Here is a 21,743-nt window from a genome sequence, read left to right as displayed (position 1 = left end):
TTTACAGCCACAAAACAAAGAGCCAAGGCGTTTTCAACAACATCTGTTTCATTTCCTCTTCTTAAATGTGTAAGATAAGCCAGAATTTATATTTAAAACATAAACTAATGAACTATCATTATCAACAGAATGTGAAGAGCCTAAAGTGTTGACGTGTCTTCAAAGAGGTTTACGTGTTCCAGAGATTTCTACAGAAATTACGTGATTAGCATGCTAACTGACTAGCTGGTTGCCCGTCAGTTAGCATGCTGACTGATCTGCATGTTTCTTGAAGTTCTGAGTTTGTATCTTTATGGTTTATTGCACTTATTGTAGGTTGCTTTGGATAAAAGCCTCAGATAAAAAAATATAATATATTGTAACCCAATGTGATATTCAGTACTGATTAAGTACGATATACCCCTTCAGATCAAACCCCTGATTATTGCAGAAGTTTCATCTCAATACTTACCAAGGTTGATTCTCTTCAACTCGTCTCGCTCTTCAGTCAGGGAGTTTTGCTCTGAAACTTAATTTTCAATTTTATTAAAGAGGTTACCAACTAAATGTGATTATGTGTCCAAATAAACATATGATTAAGTGTAAACATGAAATGTCTGAGCTGGCTTTGTTGAAAATAAAGCACAAATTATAGTTCAGTAAAAAAAAAGAAAAAGAAGCAAGTACACGCTTTGAAAAGGGCAATTGTTTCATTCCTTTCCCTGAGTCATATATTAAACATTTTATTTTATTTCTGATCCTATTGTATGTATACCCCGATGTACAGGGATACGTTTCTCAAAAGCAATCAGGGTAACTATAGTTTGATACTCAAACCTGGGTCTTGACCATTTGCACCAGAAGTGAGAGGCACAAATTAAGAAGATTTTAAAAGTGCAAAACAGAGAGAAATATTGAGAGCAGCTTGTAGAAAATACAGGAGTCCAAAGCTCAAGTGTGTCTTTCACTTTAACAATTGACCTTATCATTGTACCTACCATAGTCCTTCACAGTTCTCTTCAGGTCATCTCTCTCCTCAGTCAGGTTTTTGCCACTGGCCTCCAGATCTAAAACAGAATTCCCAATGTCTATTATGTTAATCTATCAATGATAATGTATGGGTCTTTGTTTCCTTTTCTTAATCTAACACCATATCATGTTTTCAGGAAATTCTTCCTGCCAAACAATCCTGTTGAATGGACCAGATAAGTATTACGGTATATTGTATGTTTAGTTCAGTTAAGTATATTTGTGAAGAAAATAATATTGTGTTACAGCCACAAAACAAAGAGCCAAGGCGTTTTCAACAACATCTGTTTCATTTCCTCTTCTTAAATGTGTAAATAAGCCAGAATTTATATTTAAAACATAAACTAATGAACTATCATTATCAACAGAATGTGAAGAGCCTAAAGTGTTGACGTGTCTTCAAAGAGGTTTACGTGTTCCAGAGATTTCTACAGAAATTACGTGATTGACTAGCTAACTGACTAGCTGGTTGCCCGTCAGTTAGCATGCTGACTGATCTGCATGTTTCTTGATGTTCTGAGTTTGTATCTTTATGGTTTATTGCACTTATTGTATGTTGCTTTGGATAAAAGCCTCAGATAATAAAATATAATATATTGTAACCTAATGTGATATTTAGTACTGATTAAGTACGATATACCCCTTCAGATCAAACCCCTGATTATTGCAGAAGTCTCATCTCAATACTTACCAAGGTTGATTCTCTTCAACTCGTCTCGCTCTTCAGTCAGGGAGTTTTGCTCTGAAACTTAATTTTCAATTTTATTAAAGAGGTTACCAACAAAATGTGATTATGTGTCCAAATAAACATATGATTGAGTGTAAAAACTAAATGTCTGAGCTGGCTTTGTTGAAAATAAAGCACAAATTATAGTTCAGTAAAAAAAAAGAAAAAAAGAAAAGAAGTACACGCTTTGAAAAGGGTAATTGTTTCATTCCTTTCCCTGAGTCATATATTAAAATGTTTTTTTATTCTCTTCAACTTGTCTCTCTCCTCAGTCTGGGAGTTTTGCTGTGATACTGTCATTTTCAATTTTCCCTACAGATCTAAAACAGAATTCCCATTATATATTATAATCTATCAATGATAATGTATGGATCCATGTTTCCTTTTCTTATTCCAACACCATATCATGTTTTCAGGAAATTCTTTCTGCTAAACAGTCCTGGTGTATGGAGAGGCTGTCATTATTTTCAACAGAACCATATCAGTAATACAGGATATGTTTAGTTCAGTTATATATTTGTATATAACTGAACAAAGTATATTTGTGAAGAAAAACATATTGTGTTCCCTCCTCCAGCCACTAAACAAAGAACCAAGGCATTGTCAACAACATATGTATAATTTCCTCTTCTTAAATGTGTAAGATAAGTAATGTAAATGTAACACATTAAAAAAATGAACTAACATTATCCGGATGTGAAGCGCTTACGGTGTGGACGTGACTTCAAAGACGTCTATTAGTTTTTTACAGAGATTAGCATCAGTCAGCATGCTCACTGATATGCATGTTTCTTGATGTTTGTATCTTTATGGTTTATTGCACCTATTGTAGGTTGCTTCGGATAAAAGCCTCAGATAAATACAATATTATATATTGTTACCTAATGTGATATTTGGTACTGATTAAGTACGATTTACCCCTTCAGATCAAACCCCTGATTATTGCAGTAGTTTCATCTTAATACTTACCAAAGTTAATTCAAGGGCCGTTTCTAGCTTTGTGGGGGCCCTATGCAAGATGCTGTTTGTGGGCCCTAGTTTTTTAACTACAATGGGCGGATTCCGAAGCCTTTAAGATGATCCGATGCATCCATCTGTTACACTTTAAGAGGAAAACAGGCTAATTTCACGAAAATTAAGCAATTTAAACGTACAAAGAATTATATTAAAAAGGTAAACAATAAGGCTCCTCTACGTCAATAAGTGCAAGAGATGCAGCATTTTCTCAACAATGTATAATTTACATTTTTCATCTTCCTCAGACGTCACTCATTGGGTAACAGCTCAACGATGATTTTGACTTTATTCCCCCAAAAACACAAGCCACAGCTTTGCTATCATTGCAGTTTAATTGTGTTTATATCCTACATTTGATTTTTAAGCATATAATGCTTCACCGAACACAGGAGGGGGCTGAACCTGAACTTTCAGCTTGGGGATCCCCTAGTGGCCGCGGGGGCCCTATGCATCCGCACAGTCTGCCTATACTATAGGAAGAAACGACCCTTAATTCTCTTCATCTGGTCTCTCTCTTCAGTCAGGGAGTTTTGCTGTGAAACTGTTATTTTCAGTGGAGAGGTTACCAACTATGATAATTGGATCAACTGAAGAAAGTATTCACTTTAAAACAAATTAACCGAGCTGGTTTTGATTATAATTATTTCAGAGCAATTATTGTTCAATACAATGAATTAAAAATGCATTCACACATACTGTTGAAATGAATATTAATAACATTTCCCTGAGTTGTGTAAATAACTTTTTATATTTAAAATGTTAGGTCATATTGCACACCCTAATACACAGTGATTTTCTTTTTTCTAAAGCATTCAGAACAAGTGATCATCATATCTTGCACAAATTATAATTGAAACAGGGATGGTTATCACTTGCACTGGCTACAGAAGTGAGAGGCACAAATTAAGAAGACTTACTTAGGTAAATGATGAGAGCAGCTTGTAGGATACACAGGAGTCCCAAAATCACAACAACCAGTCTGTACATTTTCATTCCTGTGTGTAGAACCCAGAAACATGCACACACAGGGAGGTTTATGGAGGCTGACTTGCACAAGCGGCTGTTTGAGAAACCTTACACTTTAGACTGAGATGTTGATTTTGTCTTTAATTTATCATGCAATATATATATATATGAAAAAAAAATAAAAAATGTAAACTTAAAGATCATAATATATATATACTGTATACTATATATGATGAACTTTACATTTAAAATCAATTTTAGAAAATAAGGTTATTGTAAACTAATCAGCTCCAAATTGTTTGTCGAGGATTTCTGTCTTACCAGGCGCTGCAGCAGGCACCTTGAAGTCTTCAACAGAGCGGCGGGATGCAGCTTTCATGGCTGGAACATCTTCAATGTTTGCGTATATATTGGAGAGCTCAAGTTCTTCTTCAAGGGAAACCATCTCACCAGTTGAGCCTCTGCAGAGTGCTGATGGTGTTTGTCAAAGTGTCTTCTTTAAAGGGCACTGATCTTCCTTTATTTAATGATTCTCTCAGCATACACCTCTAACTCTCTCTCTCTCTCTCTCTTTCTCTCTCTTCTCTGTCTCTCTCTCTTCTCTCTCTCTCTCTCTCTCTCCTCTCTCTCTCTCTTCTCTCTCTCTCTCTCTCTCTCATCTCTCTCTCTCTCTCTCTCTCTCTCTCTCTGTCTTTCTCTTTCACACTCTCTTCTTCCTCATTTTCTATAATTTGCCTTTGTTCCTCAACTCAGTATTTTATGCTTTGACTGCTGCTCCATGTGATACCTGTGCAGATCTTTGGGTACCTGAAAAATATTTTTCCTCCAGGAAGGAGAACTCTACTTTGTCATTACTGATAATCTTAATGTTAATGAAGTAATTAATGATCCTATTAGTTTGTTTACTTTGTTCATCAAAAAACAAGCAAGACAATCCAAATCCATAAGCAATGGCCTCTAAAGTGAATGCAAAGCTTAATCGGCTCAATGCTAAGGTGTTTAAGAGCTTGTTTAAAAAGCCCTGAAGTTGCTATAAAGTTGTGTAAATCTAAATCATAATCTGTTTTGATGCATATCTATGCATATTGATGCATTGTGTTATATTAATTATGTGATGTGTACTTTATTGAGGTGTTGTATTAAAAGCTATATATTTTAACTACACTATACATGTTAAATGAAAATAAGCAACAACCCTCTGTGAAGCACATCAGATATAATAGTTAATGACGGGTATGGCAAAGGCCAGAAAGTTGATAGAGAAGCAGCCGCGCCGAGATTGCAAAGTGACTCGAACGCAGCCATGCAAATACATAAATATAAACGTCATGCAACATAAACCAGACATATGATGATAAATACTATTCTTCGTCGCCTAGAACTGCAAAACCACTCTTGTTCTTCCTGGTTTAAAGTCAAATGGTCTCTCTTCTTCCTTAAAGTGGACCTCTCATGCTATATTTGAATAATATAGTGTAGGACCATACTTATATAAGGCATATTTATACTTTTTTTTTTTCAAAATACCAAACAGATCATGCATTTTAGCCATGCCTCATTTTGCTCAATTTGACATTTTTTAGATCTGTTTTAGCAAGGGTTGATTCTGTGAGCAACAGCACCATCTAGAGGCCTGGCATATGTACTACAACGTCTCCAGCGCTTTCGAACGGCAATAGAGTGGCGAAGTCCCTCCCCTTCCGGTGGACCTCCATGGGACCTTATTTCGGAAAAATTATGTATTGAAGTCAATGGAGAGAGAAAGATTATCTTTCGATCCCGTTTGAATTGTGCCATGAATTACACATATGTTGTTTGTCAATTTAAAAGATAATTTTGCAAGTCAAAAAAAAGAAAATGTGTCGTAAAACTGTGAAGTAACACATTTGTTTGTGTGAAACGCTCAAAGAACTACATCTGATCTCTGGTCAACAACACACGTCACCAAGATGGCCGTCACTACTGTCTTGTCAACACAAGAGACTACCCTCACTATCACTACAATGAAACACGTCCTGAAGAATGTCATGCAAAGCTGCCTGCCTTCCTTCCTTTGATTCTCTCTGAACTGCCTGGTCGTTTTAATGTTTAATGTCAACCATTTTTGCAGATAGCATGAAGTAGAGAAGATCGCTAGCGTTAGCGTTAGCATTTCTCCCCCGGGCTTAAATTGTGTATTATAGAATGATCACACCGGTGACAGTACTATTCAAAGGGTTCACGAAATATGACTACTACTCTTACTGTTTAACATTTTGGGTTACTTAATGTTACTTCATGTTAAGGCTAATAAAAATGACAAGGCTGTAATGCTAACTAACGTGCTAGCTACTAGCTAGGTAGCTAACTTGATCCACACACTCCTCTTTCATCAGACGGGAAGCGAAAGAACGAGCAAGACCCATTGCTGGTATAATAACAACCTGGTACTAAGCACACAGGCACAAAGTTATCTTATCTTAGCCAGCGCCATATAGATAGATTCTATCTATATGGCGCTGATCGTATATATACGGTATTATACGTGTATCGTAGTGTCTCAATTGTGACATCACTTACGCGACTCTGGGATTTGTAGTCTTTCTAGTTTCGTATTTTTCAAAGTCTTATATTTCAACAGTTTTAAGACAAACTGTGACTTTTTTGACATGGAAATGATTTTTTAAGATTGACAAACATCATATGTGTAATTCATGGCACAATTCAAACGGGATCGAAAGATAAGTTTTCTCTCCCCATTGACTTCAATGCATAACTTTTCCGGAATAAGGTCCCATACCCCGGAAGTAAGTGGGAGGGACTTCGCCACTCTATGCCGTGGTTGTCTCCTCCTGATTGGTGGAGTTGGCCCAATAGCCGTAGCGCCACTGTCCTGACGTCAGGACAGTGTTCAAATCTGGATCAGTTTTTATCAGATCCGTTGCAGCCCCTTTTTTAGAGATTTGGGTATGGAGGAAAATAGAGAGGGTTGTGTTTTCTGACACTTGGTGAGTTCCCTAGAACACCGGGGACACATATTCATGTATAAAAGACGTACAAAAGTGCATTTTGCATGATAGGTCTGTTATGTATGTGTCACATCAGGTGTGACTGTGCCTTTAAGATGGCACCGGGAGTTTGGGGATGTGTGAACCGGATACAGTTGGTTGTTGTTGTGTTGTCATGGCAGCGTGTGCAATAACGTGTTGAATAAACGGTCAACCTAAATGTCGTAGTCCATAGTCTAAATATATACAACATTGGCGACGAGGATTATGGATTCTCTACTCTCACCTCTCTCCCCGTTCCTCGCACTGCCGGGCGAACCGCCGATTCCGTGGGTTCGCTGGCTTGAGTCCTTCGAAACGTTCATAGTAGCCGCGGGGCTAGCTGAAGCTAACGACGACAGGAAGAAAGCCCTGCTGATACACACGCTGGGCAGCGAGGGACAGCGGATTTTTCGGACTCTCGGACCTGCTCCGAAATATGCGGACTGTGTTACACTGCTCACTGGACACTTTGCTGCTCCACAAAATGTTATGCTCCGGCGGATTGTTTTTCGGCAACGCCGGCAACAGGCGGGTGAGGCCGTCCACCATTACGTGGCTGATCTGAGGGGACTAGCCAGCCTCTGTAAATTCGGGGCGCTGGAAGATGAACTAATACGGGATCAGCTGGCTGAGCACACTAACAGCTCGAAGCTCAGAGAAAAGTTGCTAATGATGACAGACCAGCTCACAACAAGAGCAGTGGAGGTAGCTTTCCAGCTTGAGTCAGCAGCAGCCTTAGCATCACAGCTAGCTCCCTCCTCCAGTTCTTTTCCCCACAGACCCATGCTACTAACTCAAACGGTGGCGCTACCCATGGAGCCTCCCGGGGAGGTTTTCCCTGAGGACAACTTTGATGTGAACTTTGCAGCACGCCAGGGTACGGCAGCACGCCGGGCCTGAGGTAATTGTGGCTCATCATCGCACCAGAGTCGAGCTCCAAACTGCCCTGCCAAAGGACAGAGGTGTCAACGCTGTGGCAGACAGAACCATTTCGCACGAGTCTGTCGCTCTGTTCCTGCAACCGACAGCCCACCTCCACGTACGCCTGGGCCGCACGCACCGACGACCATCCACTCAGTGGCCGCCATCTCCCGACCGCTAAAGTGCTGCACGGTGGAGCTGGATGGGGTCTGCCTCCCGCTGCTGCTGGATACGGGGGCCTCCAAGTCGCTCCTGAATGTTTCCATGGTCCGGCGTCTCTTTCCGCTCCGAACACTGACCGCCGACGCCGAGGTTCTGTATGGGTATGGACACTCTAAAATTGGAATGGCGGGCACAATCACCTTTGCTGTGCGTTACGGGACTAAGGCTCTCCCCGCATTCACCTTCTTCATCTGTTGGCTCGCCGTGGCATCAGCGCTGGCCAGCTCTGTTCAGTGGTTTGGGCTGCCTCACCGCCTTAGACCACCAGCCCCTCCTCAAGCCTGAGGTACACCCCGTGATTCAGCCCATACGCCGCCTGCCTCTCGCCCTGCGCGACGACGTCACCGCCGAGCTGCAAAAACTCTTGGACGCGGGCATCATCGAACGGATTGATGCTTCCCCGTGGATTTCAAACCTGGTGGTGGTAAAGAAGAAGTCAGGGGGCCTGCGCCCGTGCATCGACCTCAGGCCGGTGAACAAGGCCGTGATACCTGACAGGTATCCGCTGCCCACAGTGGAGGAGCTAGCCGCACAATTCTACGGCTCTTCTATGTTCACAAAACTAGACCTTCGCCAAGGCTACCTGCAGGTTCCGCTGCACCCTGACAGCCGCAGCCTTACAGCTTTCGTGACGCATGTCGGAGTGTTTCGCTACACCCGCATGCCCTTCGGCCTCAGCTCGGCCCCCAGCTGTTTTCAAAAAATCATGACCACCATCTTCGCCGGCATCCCGGGCGTGGTCGTCTTCCTGGACGACATAGTGGTTCATGGTGCAACACCAGCCGTTCATGACGAACGCCTGGCGAGGGTGCTGGACGTCCTCGCCAGTCACAACCTCACACTCAATGGGGAAAAGTGCACCTTCGCCGTTCCAGCCATCGACTTTGTGGGGTTCCGCCTGACCGCCGACGGCCTCAGCCCGCTACACTCCAACGTAGAGGCGGTGCTGCGCCTGCCTGAGCCGTCCTGTCCAGCTCAGATCTCTTCGTTTCTGGGGATGACGGCCTACTACCTGCGCTTCCTTCCTCAGTACTCCTCGACCACCTCCCCACTACGCGAACTCCTGAAACAGGACGCAGTCTGGGAGTGGACCCCGGCCTGCTCTGCCGCTGTTCGCCAGCTCAAGACGCAGCTCACCTCAACGCCGGTGCTCGCATTCTTTGACCTGGCGAGCCCCACGTTCGTGACCTGTGACGCGTCCAATACGGCAATAGGGGCGGTGCTGTCCCAGATCCAGGGGGGCACAGAACGCCCAGTGGCGTTCGCCTCTCGGTCCCTCAACTCGGCCGAACAGAAATACTCGGTGGGGGAGCGGGAGGCGCTGGCCTGCGTCTGGGCGTGCGAGCGGTGGCATATGTACGTGTATGGGCGACATTTTACGTTGCGTACTGACCACCAGGCTCTTACAGTCCTGCTTGCTACATCGGGGTCGGGGCACAAACCGCTGAGGATCTACCGCTGGTCAGAGAGGCTCCTGCCGTATGACTTCACCACAGTGTTTACTCCCGGCAGGGAGAATGTGGTGGCTGACCTGCTCTCCCGCGCCACCCCCACCCCAGCGCCCGGCGCGGGCCCTGACGCAACAGAGTCAGAGCTCATACTCATGCTCCACGCCCCGCTTCAGGCCGCGGTTTCCCTGGAGGACCCCACGCTCTCCCGGCTCCGCACTTACATCCGGGAGGGATGGCCTGCAAAGTTCCCGGAGGAGCTGGCGTCTTTTCATCGGGTCAAGGACGAGCTGACCTGCTGGAACGGTGTCTGCGTGGCCCGGGGCCTCCGCACGTTCGTCCCCATCAACCTCAGGGCACGCGTATTGGCTATGGCGCACGAGGGCCACCTGGGTATCGTGAAGGTGAAACAGCGCTGCAGGGATTTGGTGTGGTGGCCGGGCATAGATCGAGATATAGAGACAATGGTGAAGGAGTGCACGGCCTGCCTGGTCAGTGGCAAAACTGGCCCGCCACCCCCACCGGCCCTGCAGCCCTTGCAGTGGCCGCGCGCGCCTTGGGAGCACATGCAGCTGGACATCTGTGGGGAGCTCCATGGCGTCCTGCACCACCAACGCTTCCTCCTGGTGGCCTACGACCTCCATTCGAAATGGCCAGAGGTGGTCGCCACAGGGTCCGTAACGGCTCGGGTGGTCACAGACTTCCTCTCCTCTCTGTTTGCTCGGTGGGGCAGTCCTAATGCCATCACTACAGATAACGGCCCACAGTTTGTCTCAGCTGAGTTCGCCACCTTTGTGGAAGAGAGGGGGATTAAACACATCCGTACAGCTTTCTACCACCCGCAAGCAAATGGGGGGGTGGAAAGGTTCAACCAAAACCTAAAGAACGGGATCAGAGCACATCTGGCAGATGGTCTTCCGTTCTCAGCCGCGCTGCTCCGCACCCTGCTTCACTACCGGGCGACGCCGCATTCAACTACCGGCAGCTCCCCAGCCCTCTTGATGATGGGCCGTGAGCTCCAGCTCCCTTTGGATCGGTTACGGGCCCCGGCGGCCGTCACGCCAACAGCCGCACCCTGCCAGAGCGCCAGGGTCGCAGAGGCTCAGCGCCGCATGAAGCAGCGGTTCAACAAGAGACGGAGGGTGAGAGCGCCTCCCTTCACAGTGGGGGATTGGGTCAGGATTCACCGTCCTAACCGGGACCACAAGCTGCTATCCTTCTGGACGGCGCCGATGAAGGTCACCGCTCAACTGGGGTCAGCCACCTTTCGTCTGGCCGACGGATCACGGTGGCATGCAAGCCGGCTTCGGAAGGTGGCACCGCCCCCCATCGTGGACCCATGGCCCAGGGAGGACGGGGACTTTGCTTTTCCTGATGAGCTGTTGCAGGGTCCAGCCGGGTTCCCACCTGAGCCGGTTGAGCCAGTGGTTCGTCCTGAAGCTCATCCGGCCCATGTCCGGGTCAGACCAAGATACTTGGAGGACTATATTGTGAGCTTGTGATTCTCAGGGGTAATGTTCAGAGCATAGTCTGTTGCGTGGCAGAATAATCCACATGGCTATGCTGGTGACTGGCAGTCTACCCAGTTCATCTAGAGTAGATAGCTCAAAGTTAATTGGGTTCCTTGTGGGGGGGGGTAAATGTTATGTATGTGTCACATCAGGTGTGACTGTGCCTTTAAGATGGCACCGGGAGTTTGGGGATGTGTGAACCGGATACAGTTGGTTGTTGTTGTGTTGTCATGGCAGCGTGTGCAATAACGTGTTGAATAAACGGTCAACCTAAATGTCGTAGTCCATAGTCTAAATATATACAACAAGGTCCCCTTTAATGTTCACAACTCGCTTTCTGTTACAACCTCTGCTGCAGCTTTGACGTATTGATTCTTGTGTACCTTGTGTAATTTTGACTTTTATTCACAATTCACACTTTTTTTTTTATTCCAAAGCAAATCATCATTATTGTTGTTTATCAGTGACACATAATGCAAAGACATTTCATGTTTTTTAATTTGTTATTATCTGAATGACTATACTCTACCCTTATTTATTTGCACCATAACTGGTTATCTCTGTACTTAGTTATTAGTTTGAACATTTTTCATAATATCACTTAAGAGTTTGTCCAAATGTACAATGACATTATCACCAATATCCACTGTAAAACAAACCCCTGTAGTTAACTTACATAATCATCCAGTAGTATGCCAACAAGTACTGAGATTACTTCTTTACAACACACTCTGAATTCTCTTTTAAATACAAAAATGTGAAGCTACTAGCAAAGGTGGTTAAAGCTTCTGTAAGTTTATATAGATCTGCTGAATCATATCAGAGTGTTGTTGGGGTCATGTCCCCTTTATAATATAAAACATTAGCATTTGTACAAAACTCGTTGGTTTATTCTTTCATATGGCAGTGGGATTCTGGGCCCTTGCAGGTTATTTATAACATAAACGTAAGATTCTACGATGAGAGACACTATATTATACTAGACCCAGTAATGTCTGCAAGCGGATGTTTGCATGCACTCCAAATATACCACTATCTAAAAGAGAACATTAAAAGCATAGTTTAGCCAGAAGGGAGAAGATGTGGTTAGGGTACAGAATAGCACTTCCCTCTATACTGTGAGAACTGCTCTTCACCAAGAGGACTGTCTTATTTAAAAATAAATGGCGCAACATTAATTTCTCATATGACTTATGACTCATTTATTTTGAATAGAAAATAAAATTAGTACATCTCTAAGACACAAAACTAGGACATGATTTCAAGTTTAAATAATAGAATTTAAAAGCAGGCAGCCGATATTATAATTGCAAAAGCAGAGAAAAGACACTTTTAGGAATTGCAATTACAGTTTTTAAAAAGTGAACATTAATCCTAAATCTGAGACATGACGTGACTCCAGATATCTACATGAGAGTCCAACCCCTCGCCCACCTGGAACTCCACATTTAAATTTAGGCTGAAAATGAGAAATGCAAGTTGTTCCTGTTTTTTTCATCATCGTTTTGTGGGACTAGATGTGGAGTTATGCCAATCTCTTCTCACATATCCATCGATTTGTATCACTGCAATAACTATCTATCCAGCTGTTTCTTACATCTTCGTGAATTATTTCTGCGCAGTCTTCGTCCATCTTCCAATGTCCATTTGGCTCACCGGTGTACCAGTAGCTGAAACCCCCAAAGACAACATAATAATACATTTTAACCTGACATCAACTCAAAATGCTTTTTTGAGATTGATAGAGATAGAAAAATAAATGTCTATCCTATGTTTGGTTTGTTATCTGACATGAAATAAGCTTTTAAAGGACAAAATGTATGACATAAAGCTGCAGAGCGAGTGTCTGTCACAGCTCACCTTGACAATAGAAAAGTGAAATAATGAGTGAACCTTGTGGTCAGCGGGGTCCCATCGACCCACTTCCATCTGCCCTCTGTCTCTCGATCAGTGAGTCCAATCCACACCTTCTTACGAAAACTTGCTATGTATTCCTTGTCGTGGGGAGAAAAACGCACAATCACAACCACAACCACAATAGCCGCGTTCACATCGGAGTACTTTTCCCCGTACTTTTCGCGTTTAGTTCCGTTAGTACCCCTTATGTCGCTTTCACACCAAAAAGAGTACTGAGTGCCGGGAACTTTTACCCCCATTTTTAGTGCCTGCTGAGAGATGGTACTTTCCTGGGGGAAAAAAGTGCCCCAGTTCTGATTGGCTGGGCGAATTACAAACCACGCCCCGTAAAACTCTGAAATGTTTTGTAGAGCCGCCATTTTATTATCCTCGCATTAGCATTATTAGCATTAGTATTCGCCCAGCGCACAAACGCAGAGAGACTACAGTAACTTATGGCAACACAAAATAAAACATTGGAGCGGTGGAGATGAGGAGGTATCGGCGTTCTAGCGATTTACTCGGAAGGCTTCAGTAGAAGCTGCTGGGAGTCCCAGTCTCTCTATATGGCGCTGGCCAGCATGTGTAGTTCTGGGGGGGCGTTCGTTCCATTTCAAAGAGCTGTTTGGCGCTCGGCGTAACCTTGGCGCACTGCCACTCCAACATCCAATCCCAGAGTTTGAAGATTAATCACGGGGTTTGTCAACGGGACTGTAGTCCCAAACGATAGCTGGGGATTATGGGTAGTGTAGTGTCTTCGGCCATCCTAAACTCTGATTTTTTTTTCGGATTTCATATCGCATTAACACCATATCCCGACGTGCATTGCGGCTAAAACATCCAATCAGCGAGCTGAGGATCTTTCCTACGTCACTTTACAGCCCCGCCCACTTTTGGGGAAACCAGCTGTCATTTGAACGGCGATCAAGCCTGAAGCCACAGAGCTCTTCTGTTGTATACTGTCCTTTCTTCGTAGAGGAAGTACAGAAACACGTAACTCTGGATTTGTTTTAATGTTTGAGGTGCAATAAACGACACAGCAGCTTTTTGGCATGTTAAAACTATTATTTTCTGCCTCGCAGCTGGCGAAATTACAGCCTCGCCTACTGATTTTAATTTAACCATAGGATATCGAGCCCGATCGTCGATTTCATATGTGTGCTCTAAAATGATATTTATAAATGACTATTATCATTATTATAAGCAAGACAATAAATGGCAAAGATATGTAGAAAATAAACGTATTTGAGATAAGTTCATAACAAACGTAATGTGGGAGAAAATATGTTTCTAGAAGATATGTAGAAAATAAACGTATTTGAGATAAGTTCATAACAAACGTAACGTGGGAGAAAATATGTTTCTAGAAGATATGTAGAAAATAAACGTATTAGAGATAAGTTCATAACAAACGTAATGTGGGAGAAAATATGTTTCTAGAAGATATGTAGAAAATAAACGTATTTGAGATACGTTCATAACAAACGTAACGTGGGAAAACATATGTTTCTAGAAGATATGTAGAAAATAAACGTATTTGAGATACGTTCATAACCAACGTAACGTGGGAGAAAATACGTTTCTAGCTAAACGTAATTGAGAATGCAGTTTAGTTCTGTGGGAACGTAATTTTTAGGAGACAGGGTTGCAGGAGGAGAAGAGGTGCAAAATTCCGGCGGAATAATAATAATTTTGTCCATAGAATAACATATAGTTGGAATGCTGTATCAGCATTCCCACTAAATAACCATCAACATCAACCACCTCCACCCGTCCCTCAACCCTAAGACCACCGTCATTTTTGTTCACACCCTGGTCACTTCCCGCATTGACTACTGCAACTCCCTTCTCTTTGGTCTCCCTCTCAAATCCATCCACAGACTTCAAATGGTTCAGAACTCTGCCGCCCGCATCATCACCAGAACCCCCTCCATTAACCACATCACTCCTGTTCTTCAGCAACTTCACTGGCTCCCCGTCAAATCCTGTATCGTTTTTTAAGATTCTGCTCCTCGCCTTCAAGGCCATCCATAACCTCACTCCTCTGTACCTCTCCAACCTCCTGCACATTAACACACCCATCCGCACACTCAGGTCTTCTGCTTCCCTCAACCTCCCACCACCTCACTGCACCCCCCTTCCGTTTAACCACCATGGGGTCTAGAGCCTTCAGCCGCTCTGCACCCTGCCTCTGGAACTCCCTCCCATCTGACATCCGCAATACTGACTCTCTCCCCATTTTCAAATCACACCTCAAAACATATCTCTTCACACTCGCATATCCACCCTGATCATTATCCATCACACATCCTCTGTTTTTATTTATTTGGTTATTTGATTGATTTATATACTGCATTGTCTTGTTTATGTTTCTTATGCTGGTGTTCTCTATTGTGTATCTTGTTTTTTGTGTGTTTGTACGGTGACCTTGAGAGCCTTGAAAGACGCCTATATAAAATAAATGAATTATTATTATTATTATTATAAACCATAAAGAGACAAACTCAGAACATCAATAAACATGCATGCTGACCTACGGGCAGCGGCTAGTCAGTTAGCATGCTTATCTCTGCAGAACAACATATAGATGTTTTTAAAGTTACGTCAACATCCTAAGCTCTTCACATTCTGTTGATAATGATAGTTCATTTTTTTTACGTTTTAAATTTAAATTACTTATCTTACACATTTAAACAGAGGATATGATACAGCTGTTGTTGATAACGGTGATCACAATATTTATTTTCTTCACAAATATACGTAACTGAACCTAACATATCCTGTATAACTGATATGGTTCTGTTGAAAATAATGACAGCCTCTCCATTCAACAGGACAGTTTAGCAGAATGAATTTCCTAAAAACATGATATGGTGTTGGAATAAGAAAAGGAAACATGGATCCATACATTATCATTGATAGATTAACATAATATACAATGGGAATTCAATTCTATTTTAGATCTGGAGGCAAAATTGAAAATGACAGTTTCACAGCAAAACTCCCTGACTGAGGAGAGAGACAAGTTGAAGAGAATCAACCTCGGTAAGTATTAAGATGAAACTACTGCAATAATCAGGTTTTTGATCGGAAGGGGTATAAGGTATACTACATTGGTGGTGTATATGAAAGAAATAAAGGTGTATTTTCTCAGGCAGAACACGGAAGTGACACAAAGAAAACACGATTTGAACAACAGCCACAAAACAAAGAGCCAAGGCGTTTTCAACAACATCTGTTTCATTTCCTCTTCTTAAATGTGTAAGATAAGCCATCATTTATCATTAAAACGTAAAAAAAGAGAACTAACATTATCAGCAGAATGTGAATAGTGTTGACGTGTCTTCAAAGACGTCTATGTGTTGTGTTGCAGAGATATCTACGGAAATTAGAATGCTAACTGACTAGCCCCGCTGTTTCTTGATGTTCTGAGTTTGTATCTTTATGGTTTATTGCACCTACAATATTGTATGTTGCTTGGGATAAAAGCCTCAGATAACTAAAAAATAATATATTGTTACCTTATGTGATATTTAGAAGTGAATAAGTATTATTTACCCCTTCAGATCAAACCCCTGATTATTGCATAAGTCTCATCTCAATACTTACCAAGGTTGATTCTCTTCAACTCGTCTCGTTCTTCAGTCAGGGAGTTTTGCTCTGAAACTTCAATTTTAGTGAAGAGGTTACCAACAAAATGTGATTATGTGCCCTAATAAACATATGATTCAGTTTAAAAACTAAATGTCTGAGCTGGCTTTGTTGAAAATAAAGCACACATTATTGTTCAGTAAAAGAAAATGTCTACAGGGATACATTTCTGGAAAGCTATCAAGGTAACTAGAGTTTCATACTCAAACAAGTTGTTTACCATTTGCACTTAAAGTAAGAGACACAAATTACGAAGACTTAAAAATAACAAAACGCAGGGAAATATTGAGAGCAGCTTGTAGAAAATACAGGAGCTCAATGATTCATTATAGTTGAATAGTTGACTTTATCATTGTACATACCATCCTTCACAGTTCTCTTCAGCTCATCTCTCTCCTCAGTCAGGTTTTTGCTACTGGCCTCCAGATCTAAAACAGAATTCCCATTGTATATATTATTTATGTTAATCTATCAATGATAATGTATGGGTCTATGTTTCCTTTGCTTAATCTAACACCATATGATGTGTTTTCAAGGAATTCTTTCAATTAAACGGTCACGTCGAATGGAGAAGTTGTCATTATTTCCAACAGGACCAGATGAGTTACACAGTATGTTAGTTCAGTTAGTGATTTGTGAAGAATTTGTGTTCCCTCTTACAGCCTTAACACAAAGAGCTGAGGCGTTATCTACATCAGATGTATCATTTCCTCTTCTTAAATGTTTAAAATAAGCCAAAATTAAAATATAAAACATAAAAAATGAACTATCATCAACAGAATGTGAAGAGCCAACAGTGTTGACATTACTTCAAAGACGGCGATGTTTTGTGTTTCAGAGATATCTACGGAGATTAGCATGCTAACTGACAGGCAGCGGCTAGTACGTTAGCATGCTCACTGATCTGCATGTTTCTTGATGTTCTGAGTTTGTATCTTTATGGTTTATTGCACTTAATGTAAGTTACTTTGGATAAAAGCCTCAGATAAATTAAATGTAATCAATTGTAATATAAGGTGATATTTAGTACTGTACAGTATACCCCTTCAGAACAGTTTCATCTTAATACTTACCAAAGATGATTCTCTTCAACTCGTCTCTCTCTTTAGTCAGGGAGGTTTGCTCTGAAACTGTCATTTTCAGTTGAGAGGTTACCAACAAAAATGTATTATTTCCAAGCTGATTTTCTTTAAAATCATCCCAGCATTAAAATTATTGAGTACAAAGAATTGAATGGACATTTTCTCTGATTAAACGTGTTGAACGGGATATTGATTGAGTCAAATGTGCAAATTAAGTTTTATATACATTTAAGGGTCATATTGTTCACCCTAATGAACAGTGATATGTTTCTCGAAATAATTGAGGGCTAGTGATCCTCATATCTTGTAAGATAATCATCTAAACAAGGTCGTTAACCACTTGCACTATCTGGCTACAGAAGTGAGAGTCACAAATTAAGAAGACTTACAGAGAGTGAGACGCAGGGAAATGTTGAGAGCAGCTTGTAGGATACACAGGAGTCCCAAACTCACAACAAGCAGTCTGTTCATTTTCATTCCTGTGTGTAAAACACCAGATTAAACTTTTCACTTAATTACATTAAAGTACATTCTGTGAGGTATATAAAAAGTCTAACCCTGTCCAGGCTATTTCGGTAGTAATGTTGGGCATTTAAACATGGGATTAATGGAGAATGACTCACTTTTGGAGCCAGCCTCAAGTGGCTGTTTAAATAACTTCATACTAAGAATGACATTAGTCAACATTTCATTTATATACCATCTATTAATGTGTGAAATTCTGAAGAAATGTATAAAGTATAACGATGAAAAGGGAGCATACTGTACTTTGTTGACGTTAACATTGAATGTAAAGCAAACATCACATTATAAACACACACAGCTAAGATGAAGTTCAAAAAAATAAAACAATAGCAAAGCAAAATGTAAAAAAATGCAAAAGTGGTTTACACACATTTTTAGATAAAAGTGACATTTTATATTTATATAGATAATATTATAAATGTACTTGTCACTGAGATTGAGCAGATTTTGTCTTCTAAAAATCTATATACTTTGTATGAACTTAAAGGTGGGGTAGGTAAGTTCGAGAAACCGACTCGAGATCGCTAAAATTTGAAAATACACAGCCGGAAAAAATCTGCCACTTCCTTACAGAGCCCCTCCTCCAACACACACGAACGCGCACATGACCAATGAGGGCACGAGATAAGCTTGTGCACAGATGGAAGGCTGACAGGCAGGTAGGCCATCCAGTTATTTTAGCCGGGCCGGCTAAAATGATTGGTCGTGCTTTTTACAGTACTACGGCTTCCACAGATTAATTTTTTTATGGATTTTTTGTCAAAGCACTTAAGATATTCATTGCTATCGGGATGTTAAGAGCATTCCATGGAATATAACAAAAAGTGTATCTCGAGCCGGTTTCTCAAACTTACCTACCCCACCTTTAAAGTGGACCTATCATGCTATATTATAATAATATAGTGTAGGACCATACCTATATAAGGGATATTTATACTTTTTTTTTTTTCAAAATACCAAACAGATCATGCATTTTAGCCATGCCTCATTTCGCTCAATTTGAAAAAGATTTGCTCTGTTTTTGCAAGGGCTGATTCTGTGAGAACAGCACCACCTACAGGCCTGGCATATGTACTACAGCGTATCCAGCGCTTTCGAACTCAATGGCCGTGGCTGTCTCCTCCTGATTGGTGGAGTTGGCCCAATAGCTGTAGCGCCACTTTCCTGACGTCAGGACAGTGTTCAAATCTGGATCAGTTTTTATCAGATCCGTTGCAGCCCCTGTTTTAGAGATTTGGGTATGGAGGAAAATAGAGAGGGTTGTGTTTTCTGACACTTGGTGAGTTCCCTGGAACACCGGGGAGACATATTCATGTATAAAAGACGAACAAAAGTGCATTTTGCATGATAGGTCCCCTTTAAGGTTTGAAATTGAATATAAAAGACAAGCTGTGCTTTACACATTGTTGTTAATGTTTTTTTTTTTGACTATGATTTCTGTCTTATCAGAGTGTCTTCTTAAATGGCACTTATTTCTAAACATATTCTTGTATTTAATGATTCTCTCAACTTCATCTCTCTCTTTCACACTCTCTTCTTCCTCATTTTTGAGTAATTTGCCTTTGTTCCTGAACTCATAACTTTCTGCTTTGCTGTAACTTTTGCAGATCCTTGGGTACCTTGGGTAACTGCAGCATCATATGAGTTTCTACTACTTGTAAAAAACTTTCCAAACAATGTAAACCATTTAAAAACCTACATTGACTTTAAACCCCCTTTAAAGTCAATGGAGGTTTATTCTGTACAGTGTTTAGGTGTTTAAGTGCTGCCTGAAAAGGTAGACTTTGGAACGCATTTAAACAAAGTCACAATTAGTAGTAACTAAGGAGTATTGGTGTAACATGTACGTATTTTTGCGGTATATGTATTATTTCATGTGTATTTTATTAGGGTTTTACTTTGAAAGCAATATATGTAAATACCAACTAGGGACATGGGTTGAATATTAGCAACAACTATAAACTCTCTGTTCATCACATCAGTTTCATGCTCATAATTGAAACTATGTTAAATTGCATGCCAGTAAGACAAGCTGAACATGTTTTTTTCAGAGCAGCCACAGTTAAGGTTTGTGAGATTCTCAGATGCTGTTAAATGTTTACACTTAATTGTGAAATATAAACTTCCTCTTCAAAATGAATGTGGCAGGAATGACATCCCTGAGGCCGTGGGCAAAATTCTCCTAATTACAGTTGTTTTCAATTGCTAAAACACATTTTTGACAACAGGGCTCATTTTCTCAAAACACTTAACACAATTCTAAAAACCACACACCCAAAGTGCAAAACACCTCGTTTTTCTTGCAAAATGAGGAACTGCACCCAAAACTACATCAACACTTCACCAAATGACACACACTTCACTTATAGTACAAGACACTTTGTCCAACCAACTACACAAAGTAGTGCTTTATCTAAAGCACACTCAAGTCTACACAAATATGTCCAGAGACAAAAATATACCGTTGTTATACTTTTATTTTCTCAGAAAAAAATTGGTGCAACCTTCATGCAGAACAAATAGTAACAGTTGTGCAAACAAAAATGATGCCTCAAACACAGTAAAATGTAAAGGAAAACTTTTAAACAAAAAAACAGAGGAGAGAAAAGTGCTTCGGGTGCATCTCGCCGCCTAGCTGGGTCTGGCCACAGCACCTCATCCACATCACAAGCAATATCTTCCCTGGTTAAACATCGAGAGAAGAAGCGTCTTGAGTGTTGTCCCTGGATAGCACTCACATCATTGTCATCACAAACATGTGCAGAAACACCAATATTCTGTTGAAACAAAACATTTGTATTTCTCTCCACAACAAAATGTATGCACAGCAAACACAGTTGCAGTTGTGTGAACCAAAAGTATGCTCTCTATCGGATACAGTAAATGGAAAAGACAGCTTTAACCGTTATGCTGCAAATAAAGTCTTCAACTGACTTCAGTTCATCCTCCCTCTCACTCTTATCTTCCCTCTACCTCTTCCTCTTGCTGCTATCCATATATCCATGTGTAAAAAGGTATTATGTGGAGCCTTGTTGCTTACATCCTGATTGATGAGTCAACAATAAAACATTTCCGTGTTATGGTCATTTGGCATGTGTATTTGTTGATTGGTTCATGTGTGTAGCATTTTTAATGGCAGTGTTTTGAAAATGGCAAACAAGTGAAAATGTGTGATTTCTGTGTCTTACTTAGAGAACCGTGTGCAGTGTTTAGCAAAAAGGGCCAAGTTGAATTGCAAATTGGGTGCAGAGCTGAAAATGTGTTTAGAGTTTTGGAGATTTGAGCTCAGGTTTTGCTCTTTGAGCGAGAGTTTAAATAATTAGGCTTTATGTGAGATTTGTGTGTGTTAGCAACTGAAAACAACTGTAAAGGAGACCTTTCTGCCTGACCTGTGAGCAATGAGAACGATTTAATGTTGCCACACTTGACACCCCAGTTATTCTACTTTAATCCTCAGCCCTTTAAAACAGTTTGCTCCCTCTGTCAGACATACCACAATACGGTACGTTTCTCCACTTTTTACTACATCTTCTCATGGAAGTTGTAAACATTGAAACTTGCTTCAATGCAAGGGTTAGGCAGGCTCTTTGTGGGCGCACCTATAGGGTTGCTCGGCTGTGTGTCGAGATCTCTGTGGGATATTTTCAAGCATGGCTTTGGGAAACATGTTGTTGCTAGGGTGCCCTAAGCCGTGTCTTAGTTTACAGTTTGTAATATATCTTTCCCATTCAGCTATTGAG

The 21,743-nt window shown here is 41.4% G+C and overlaps 1 protein-coding gene across 1 annotated transcript in view; it reads right to left on the bottom strand.

The window, feature by feature from the left end:
• The window catches only part of LOC117481929 (C-type lectin domain family 4 member M-like), a 115,452-nt gene that overhangs the window by 40,745 nt on the left and 52,964 nt on the right, over positions 1-21,743 (bottom strand). The window contains exons 13-16 of the mRNA XM_034129866.1: positions 16,759-16,824; positions 1,700-1,756; positions 978-1,046; positions 452-508 (exon numbers count right to left, since the gene is read on the bottom strand). Coding sequence (XP_033985757.1) covers positions 452-508; positions 978-1,046; positions 1,700-1,756; positions 16,759-16,824 — 249 coding nt within the window. The remainder of the gene's footprint in view (positions 1-451; positions 509-977; positions 1,047-1,699; positions 1,757-16,758; positions 16,825-21,743) is intronic.

The sequence above is a fragment of the Trematomus bernacchii genome, unplaced genomic scaffold (assembly GCF_902827165.1).
Source record: "Trematomus bernacchii unplaced genomic scaffold, fTreBer1.1, whole genome shotgun sequence".
NCBI classification, from domain to species: Eukaryota; Metazoa; Chordata; class Actinopteri; order Perciformes; family Nototheniidae; genus Trematomus; species Trematomus bernacchii.
Note: the sequence above shows the minus strand (reverse complement) of the source record. Positions and strands in the feature narration are given on the sequence as shown.